This window comes from Lathamus discolor, chromosome 6 (assembly GCF_037157495.1).
Source record: "Lathamus discolor isolate bLatDis1 chromosome 6, bLatDis1.hap1, whole genome shotgun sequence".
NCBI classification, from domain to species: domain Eukaryota; kingdom Metazoa; phylum Chordata; class Aves; order Psittaciformes; family Psittacidae; genus Lathamus; species Lathamus discolor.
In genome coordinates this window covers 18,441,132-18,450,083 of record NC_088889.1, presented here as the reverse complement: position 1 = coordinate 18,450,083, position 8,952 = coordinate 18,441,132, and the positions used below count along the sequence as shown (strand labels likewise).

Genomic DNA, 8,952 nt, shown 5'->3' with positions numbered 1-8,952 from the left:
TCCTAAATGATTGGTTGATGGTAGACTGGGGTGTTTATGAAAATGCAGGTAACCATGGTGTGGCATAAAGTTTTTAGTAACATAGGTTTGTGATGGTCCCTTTACCTGCAAACAGTGAGTAAGTTACGCAGTTCATTACAAGTGAAGTGCCACTCAGTGCTCCATGCCTCTTTCCCGGCTAAAATGGTAATCTAACTTGTAGAATTCTACATGAAGCACACTACAGGAAAACTATATAGATACATGAGCAAAGCCTGACGGATGTTTTTGTTACCATGGGCAAGTCTTCCCACGGCTGTGTCCTTGGGTGTACTGGATGCTGCTCTGAGGGAGGAGTGCTGTTGACTGCTTCTCCTGGCCAGTAACTTGGGGTCTGGCTGGGAAAAGGGCTATCAACCACCCAAGGTCATCTGTGGCTGTTCTCCCTGTTCGTTGCTCTTGCTGATAGCTGATAAAGGCCCAACATCTGAAAAACTGGAGCTGCCAGGGAAGCACATACAGCTTAATCCCATTTTTGCAATACAGTCCTTGCCAAGCAGCGCCGAGAGTTCTTTGCCTGCAGAGCAAGAATGGGCCTATATATCCAACAAACAGGACTAGAGGGGCTTATTAAACTCCTAAAAATGACCTCAATCAGTTGGTTTTTTTTTTTTAATATTTAATTCTCTGAAAATGTCACCAGTTTGCATTAGAGTATCTCAGGGCTTTCTAGAACTTGGCTGAATTTTGGTGCCTTCTCTCAGAAGCACAAATCTGTCTCCAGTTCTGCAATGTGGCACAGTCCTAGGCTATCTGTTTCTTTTGTGTGAAGCAAAGTTGTTATCCCACAAGTGAATATTGCCTGTCCTAGGGTAAATGCTAAAATTTGGTTGATGTTGGTTTTTAATATTGTGGCAGTAAGGACAGTCAAACCGGAAAACCTTGTCATAGCGAGTTATGATACAGGTCGCTAGTTCAGGGTCACCAGTTCAGGTGCATGCAAAGACGTTTCTTTCTTTGCTGCATGAACATCAACTGTGTGCTTGTGAAAACGTGGCAGTTTGTGGTTAGCTTTTCCTGTGAACAGTGAGTGAGAGAGCACTGAGCAGGAGGGTCTGAAGTCACACTCAATGTCACCTTGGCTACTACCATATTAAATAATATAATGTAATATGATAATGGAAACATTCTTAAAGATTGCTTCCCAGAAGCAATGTTTTGGGATAGATCTCAGCATCCTGGCAACTCTCCAGCTGACAGAAAGCTTACTTCTTCTGAGCAGTGCCTGTAACCAAATGGCTTAGATTGCTTTGATGGAAGAGCTGATTCCCTCCAGGGATACATGCTTGGCACAGTACCGAGATTGACCAAGTAGCTGGAGCAGGCAATGTTTTGGAAAGAGGGACCCTAGGCAGATCTTAGAAAGTTTGGCTTCTCTCAGACTTCTGATGTATCTCTATTGAATGGGAAGCTGCTGCATTGCTCTCCCATCTTCACTGTGGGTAATAATTTCTCTATCTTTCTGCTCTCTTTGTTTTTCTGCCCCAGTATTAGGAAGTTTTATTTTGTCAGGCAGTTGAGAGAGATGTTTTGGTTGTCTTTGCCTAGTTCAGCCCACTAGCTCAGGAAGATTGTTTTATTTCTCCTTCTGTTAGCACCTCAATATCTCACAACATCATTACTTCCATTCTTTGATTCATTAAGTTGTGAATTAAGTTGGTTCTGTAGTCTCTTTTGCTGTTTTGATGTCTGTGTATTTTAACTGTCTTTAGCTGATTTTTTTCTGATTATATTAATGCAAAGAATGGAGGAGCAAGCTTGGTGGTTGTTGTGTTTTTTAAAAGGGATAGAAGATGCCTGAAGGGAGGCAAGACCTTTGAGAGAGAGTGAAGTGTAAGATGACAAAGCTTACAGTAGTATCAGACAAGAAAACTTTTTGGTTTGATTCTGCTCTCGTTAAACCTAATTTACGCTGGTGTAATTTTGCGAACTTCAGTGAGTTCGCTTCTGAAAGTGAGATCAGGATTGACAACCTCTTAGATCACTTAGGTCGTGCTCCATAATTAATTTGCAAGTCCTTTAATGAGTTGCAGGTAAGCCTGGGCTTCTGGAGTTTGCTGCCTCCCGAGACGTGGGCTCTGCCCGCGCCCTCCGCGCTCTCCCGGTCCAGCCTCCTTCTCTCTGCGGGGCTACAGGTCCGGAGGAGCGCGGCTCAGGGTTCATCTCGCTCTCCTTGTGCCGCAAGCCGAGGGGCCGGCTCCCGCGGCGCCAGAAGTTGCTCTATGGGGGAGCCGGTCGCTTGTCGGTCGGTCGGTCGGTCCGGCCGCCGCGCGTTATGTAAGGGCGCAGGGGCTGCGGGCCGGGACGACAGACAGGGCGAGGGAAATTCCCGGGGGAGGGGGAGCGGGAGCGGAGCTGCTCTGGAGCCGCTGCCAGCGCCGGCGGCTCCCGGAGACCTGGCGGCGAGCGCGGCTCTGCAGAAAGGGGAAGCAGAGGGGGGAGCACGCTGCCGTGGAGCGCGAGGAGCGAGCGGGGCAGCGCGGCTCGGGTCCCCGCGGGGCACGCCGCCTGGCAAGCTCGGGTCAGCGGTGCGCAGGGGCAAGGAGAGAGCCCGGCGTTGCCTCTCCCGGTGCGGTGCGATACAGCCGCAGCCGCGGAGCTGCGGGCCCGTCTCCCTCTGCCCACCTTCGTGCCCCCCGGGCTCGGCGGCAGCGCCGGCTACGGGCGCTGCCCCTTTAAGACCTGCTCGCCGCCAGCTCCACGGAGAGGGAGTGACCTCTGGGCTTTGACAGCTCCCCTAATAACTAGAAGAGCCCCGGCCCCGCCCGCGGCGTCGGATTGGTCGGCGGGCCGGTATGCCGCGCTCTGATTGGCTGGCCGCTTCCCCTGAGCGAACCTTTAGAACTCCGAGACACAATATTCTGTTACATTGTAGCAAAATGGCGACTGTCATTCACAACCCCCTGAAAGCGTAAGTACGGATCAAAAATGAACATATTCCGCGTGGTTTAAATATGAAAAAAAGGCGCCTTTCCGGCGGCGGCCGCCAGCCCGAGCCGGCTGCCGGCAGCCTCCCGCCGCGGCCCTCCCGCCGCCCTGCTTTCCGCGCCGGCGGCTCAGCTCCGCGGCTTTTTGTGCAACGCATCCCCGCGGCTCGCGCCCAAATTAACGAGCAGCAATTGCTCGGCTCGAGCGCCGGTTAATTAGCGCCCGGCCGCGGGGGGGGGGGAGGCGGCGGCGGCGCGGGGCTGCCCGCCCGGTGCTCCCGGAGCAGCGGCGTCGTGGTGAGCGCACTTGACAGCGTCCTGCCCGCGTTCCGGCGCGGAAGGCGGAGGGGACACATACACACAGCGGGGACCGGCCCGGGGCACGGCTGAAGGGTGTCGGTGCGCGGTGCCTCCAAGCTGCGGCCGCGGCTCGGAGGAGCCGCCGCTGCCGATGTTGGAGGAGTTAGGATGTCCTGCCGAGCCGGGAGGGAAGCGGCCCCCTCGCTTCTAGGGGGGGAGGGCGGGGGGGGAGCACTGCCGGCGCCCCTCGGTGTTTGTAGGGAGGGAGGGAGCGAGAAGGGAGGGAGGTGAAACAGACTTGGGCAAAATGAATGACCCGGGACTGCCGGTCGTGGATTTGGGCAGGAAGTCCGGAGATCTGTTTTGCATATGACAGGCTTTCGCTTTTCGAAGTGGCGAAAAGAGTTGATGGTGTTTCCATCCCGAGAGCGGGCACCGGCAGCCACGGGCTGCTCCGACGGGACCTGCCCCGCTGCTGCCGAGCCCGTGAGGCGGGAGCCGGGAGTGCGCTGGAGGAAAGAGGAAGACAGGGGCTTCTGCGGCGGGGGTCCTGTCGCGGTCCGAAATCGGGCCGGTCTAAGACGGGGACCGCAGTAGCTGGTTGTCGACTTCTGGACCGCGTCCTTTATTTTCCTTGTGGCCGGCAGCGCCCGCCGCTAATCCCTGAAGGCATTAGGGAGAGTGGGATTTGGCACAGCGTGTGGGGAGAGGAGCTGTCTTAACCTTTGTAAAACGACTGCTCTGCTAACGGGGGCAGCGCTCTCGCTATTAAAGCCGGGAAGCAGAGTACCTGGCGGTGACGCTTCGTCTGCACTTTCTGGCTGCGCTGAGTGGGTGTTTTTATACCTTTGAGTTTTCAGAGATGAAATTAGGGCTGCGAGGGTTTGGGGTTTTTTTTCTTTTCTTTTCTTTTTTTCTTTCCGCCTCGACTCGGGTATCTCCAGCTGGAGTTGGAGAAACACTTGAAGGTTTTTCCAGGGATTCCTGCCGCTGTCTCTCAGCGATCCGGAGGGAAAGGAAAGCCTCGAGCTGGGGTGCTGACATGTTTATCGTCTTTCCTGCTCCGTCCTGACAGAGAACCTTTGCTTTCATTTATCCGTCCTCTCTGTAGCGCCTTATGAAAATCCGCGGGGAGAGCGGAGCGCAGTTGTCACGGGGTTAATCTAAGAAGCCCGAGTATCCTCGGGGGGGGGGGGGGGGGGGGGGCGGTGAGAGAGGGGCTGAACACACTCTGGAAGCCGCCCGTTTGACGGCAGGTTTAATACTTGTGCAGGAGAGAGCAACTTCTCCCCGTGCCCCTCCCGGGCGCTGCGCGGGCTCGGGCTCAGGCAGCGCACCCCGGGGACCGGGCAGCGCGCACCCAGCGCCCGCCGCGCACCGCTCCTCACCTGGGCTGGGCTAAGCCACGGACGGTTGTGCTATCCGCGGGCAATGCCGGCATCGGGGACCCCGGGCTTGGTGGCCTCTGTGGCCGGCGGGCGGGAGACGGGAGCGGCGGGCAGGGCACGGCGGAGGACGGGACCTCGTCTCCTCGCCTCGCACTTGGTGGCACCGCGGGGCTCCCGGCAGCCGCGGCGGATCCCGGAGAGGGCGAATGCTGCGCCGAAATGATGCGGGGGCCCGATCCTGCTGCCGCTGAATTCGGGGGGGCAGGATTAGGCCATTTATAATTAGCTCCCTTCTCCTCCCCTCGCCCCTGGGGGGTGTGAGAGGACGAAACAATAGACATCAAGTGCTGGATTCGCTTTTCTCTGCGTACCTTTTAAAGTACTAATGCTATCTGGAGGAAACAGGATTGGTGCTGGCAATCTGACACTCAGCATTTTTTATTGACAACTTGTTTAATAAAACATTTTATAATTTTCACTTATTCTTGAAAGTTGCTGATCGGGAAACAATACACGTGTAAATAAATTATGCATGGGATAAATTAGGACAAAAGCAGTAGGACACATAATAGGGGAAGGGATGCAGTGCACAGTATTTTATCCTCATGTGTCCTTCCTGACAATGAAAAGGAGCTGAATGACATTTGCATTTCCTCTGTCTGCGTTTTGATTGTATCTCAAAACCCACAAACGCCCCCTACAGAAACTGGCCACACAAAGGTTTTGCTCAGAGATGGGGACAATGTGGAGCTTGAGAAATCCTACCTCAGGTATCAAGCAGCTCCCTGTGTGTGCTTGTGCATTTAAGTGCATCCAATGTTCGGTTTATCTCTGGCACTTGGACACATACATGCTAGACTAGTCTCTCGGGATAATGTATTCCAGAGTACCTGAGCATCTGTAGGAATACATTGTATAGAATAGTATATACATACAGTGTGTGGAGTCCCCTATTGATGATTGGCAGCTCCTTGCACTCAGCTTATGTCTGTCTCCATCTAGTGCACTCTTCTCACATTCTAGTTCTCTTGTGGTTCTTTCATCCCTTTGCTCTTCTACCCTTTTCTTCCTCCGATGAGCAAATCTACCTGGCATGACCGCCTATTATTTCTGCCATTTAATATCTTGCTGTTTACCAATTTGGTGCTACAGGCAGAAATACCAGACCCAAGTTTAACAGATCTGCAGGGAAAAGGTGGCAAGTGTCTCGATAAACACATTCTTCTTCATCCGCAGGAAAGGCAGTATTCAGGTAGCTTTGGTGCGGCAGTGGTGGATCTGAACTGCTGGATTTGTTGGGTTGGTTTTTTTTTTTCCATTGGTCTGTGTATCTATCTCCATACTTTATTTTTTTTTCATGTTCTTCTTTTTTGGATATGTTAGTATGGAGACATTTGAGCGGTGCAGTAGAAGAAACAAATGCAGTTAAAAAGTATTCTGAATTATTTCAAATGTCAGTCAGAAATCTCAGTGGAGCTTGTAAACATTAATTAATTAAACCTCTCAACACCCCTGTGAAGAAACGATTATTGCGTTTGTTTTATGGATGGCTAAACTAGGACAAAGTGGTTCAGAAACTTCTTGATTTGAAGATCAAGTCTAGAATGCAGCCATTCAACTTCCAGTCTTAGGCCTCTAGTCCCATATCCTCAATCTCTGCCTTATTAGCCATGTGCATATGGTACTATAATACATTTAATGTAATTAAGACCTTGCAATTTGCAAAGTCTTGTCTAAAAGCAGAGCTGGTTTCCCCTCACCCCTTCTCTGTCTTTACTCCTACAGATGACTTTTATTTCAGGTTGTCGATTAAATGTACTCACAGGCACGTACGTTAAGCTATTGCCTTTTCTGCATGTGAGATTCCTGCTGCCATATAGTGCTTTGCCCGAGTGGTCACTGGTGAAGCTGTTGCTTTCCAGTAGTTTGGCCTTGGAGTAGCAGTGCTGGTTCTCTCCCTTTCTTTTGCTCAAGACAACTTCTAGGACAAAAGAGGCTAACTCAGGCTCAGCTCCTAGGCTAAGTCACTCGCATGCTAACTGTATTGTTGGATAACTTTGATGTGCTTGGGAACACTTATTCCCTGCCAGGTGTTTGGGGACCAGATCATTGGAGACTTGTGTGTGCAATGCTAGAGCTGACCTTATAAACCCTACCAGGCCTGTTCTGTCTCTGCGTTCCTGCTGGAAACACACAGCAGCGGTCAGTTTTCCAATTGCTGTACCTTCTCAGAGAAAATTGCCTTGACAGCCAGCTCTGACCCCTGGGCTGCCAAATGGCTGTCCTTGTAATGATGAATTCTGTGGTATGAGACACCTGTGAAGGAATGATCTGTGCTCACATCCCTGTTTTGTGTTGGCAACAGACCAGCATGGGTCTTGGGGTCTTGTGCGGCAAGAGTATTTCATTAGTGATAGCTCTGGCTTGAATTCAGGCTGGGGAATCTTTACGGGAAGGTCCTGTATCCCATTACACATCCCTGAAACACCCCTATGTCATGAGTAAGTGCTGATGAAGACTCACTTTTTCTAAGGGGATGTTGTTGCGTAAGCATCTGGTTGCTGATTTTTAATATTAAAGCGAAAGTATAGTGTGCAGTGCTGCTTTCAGCAGGTGGAAGCAATAAAATAGACAGTTAGGTTGCCAGTTCAGTGTTTACAAGTGATGTGGAGGTGATTTTAATGTGGCTTTGCAGAAGGGAATTTTCTTCTGCTTGACAGAGCAGGGTTGTTGGGCACATTAATTCATGTACCAAAATCTCTACAGCATTTCCAGAGTGGCTCTGATGTCATTTAGAACCATAAATGAGCCCTAGTGTGGCACACTTCAAACCAAAACTGTTGTCCACATGAAACCTATGTTTTCTGTATCTCAGTACCATCTTTCAGGGAAAATGAGGGATTAATGTTACTGTATTTATGCAAGGAAATATAAGCATGAACCGAAGTCACTGGGGGGCAGAGAAGCCAAGTTAAGAAGACCTGGGGATATGCTGGTTTGAATATGGGCCAGTCTGATAAAAGGTACGTTACTAGTTGCAGTGTTATATCTGGTTCCGTGAGTCTTTTGAGCACGATCAGTTGTTGCAGTGCTTTTGCAGTTTTGTTCTGTTGGTGTTCCAGCCTTTAACAGTCTGTTCGGTTGTGTGGATGGATGGATGGATGGAGGTTGTATCACAGAACTGTTGCTGAAGAAAAAGTTTTTAAAGCTTACTATTTGTGGTGTGTGAAAGCGATATTGAACCATCTGGGTTGTCCTACAAAGGCCCAAAGGTATGATGTTTTTGGAGGCTGTAATAATTTCAAGGTAAGCACATGTCCAACAGGCTGGGTGCACAATGCCTATTAGATAGGATTCTCAGTGTCCAAATGGGAATAGTTTACCCAGACCTTGCAGAAGCGTGGTACACAAAGCAAAATGGGGCTCTGTCTTCAGTCTGAGTCATGGTGAAGGTAATGTGGCTCATCCTTTGTGTAGCCTAATGAAAATTGATTTCCTCTCTGCTTTCTTAAAACTGAAAGTGTGGTATTTGGAGCTTGCTCTCAAGAGCAGACTTTGTCCATCTTGCATATCTGTCTTCAGCAATTTATGACACTTGGCTGTAGCTCTGCAGTCCCAAAATGAGGCATTCCAATGCCCCCACTGGCTGTGAATAAACCATCACCATCTTTTAGGATTATAATTTGCTAAGTCTAGTGCTTTCTCACTGTGGTTTTCTTTCATGTCAGAGCTGAATTTCTTTGCTTGGTAGATCAATTTTACAATCTTGGTATTTATTCTGGGCTCATCACTGTGTTGTCTGTATGTGATGTTGCCTTGAGCAAGAACCATCCCTGTATTGTTTATCCCCGAAGACTTGTAGGAGTGGAATGAATCTGTTTCTGGAGTTGACATTTTTCTCCCTTGGACAGACCGACCTCTGATCTGAGGATTCCCTGTCTGGGGTGACATGCTCCAGCACCAAGGCAACATTGCTTAAGGCCTGTTCCAAGGGCTTCATTAGGATTGTACTGCTCTTCTGGCTTTGCCTGGCAGTTTTGCCCAGGATGCAGAGACTGAGGTGTGTTAATCGCTTCCTTAGTGCAGGTCCCAATTTTAGCAGTGTTTTGTTTCTTGTAAGAAAAGTTATCAACACAATCCAAAAAACCCCATACTTTTAAAATAATTTTTAAAAATTTTCAGATGAAAACTCTTCTTTCTTTTCTTTGACTACTTCTCTACAATTTGTGGAAAAAACTGAAATACACTGGACTAGTGCGTGAGAAGCAGAAAGTGGTTTTCCTTTCTTCTTTCAAAAG

At 49.9% G+C, this 8,952-nt stretch overlaps 1 protein-coding gene across 10 annotated transcripts in view; it reads left to right on the top strand.

The window, feature by feature from the left end:
- The first annotated feature begins 2,867 nt into the window (after nucleotides 1-2,867).
- DPF3 (double PHD fingers 3) overlaps nucleotides 2,868-8,952 on the top strand; it is a 166,677-nt gene continuing 160,592 nt past the window's right edge. For 8 of the 10 annotated variants that reach the window (XR_010613795.1, XR_010613794.1, XR_010613793.1 and 5 more), the window contains exon 1: nucleotides 2,892-2,950. Coding sequence is in view for 6 of the 10 variants with exons in the window: in XM_065684797.1 (XP_065540869.1) it covers nucleotides 2,919-2,950 (32 nt within the window). In the remaining 4 variants the exon portion in view is untranslated. Of the gene's footprint in view, nucleotides 2,951-3,233; nucleotides 3,264-8,952 lie in introns of those variants that run through there. The other 2 variants (XM_065684796.1, XM_065684801.1) reach the window with 2 other exon arrangements.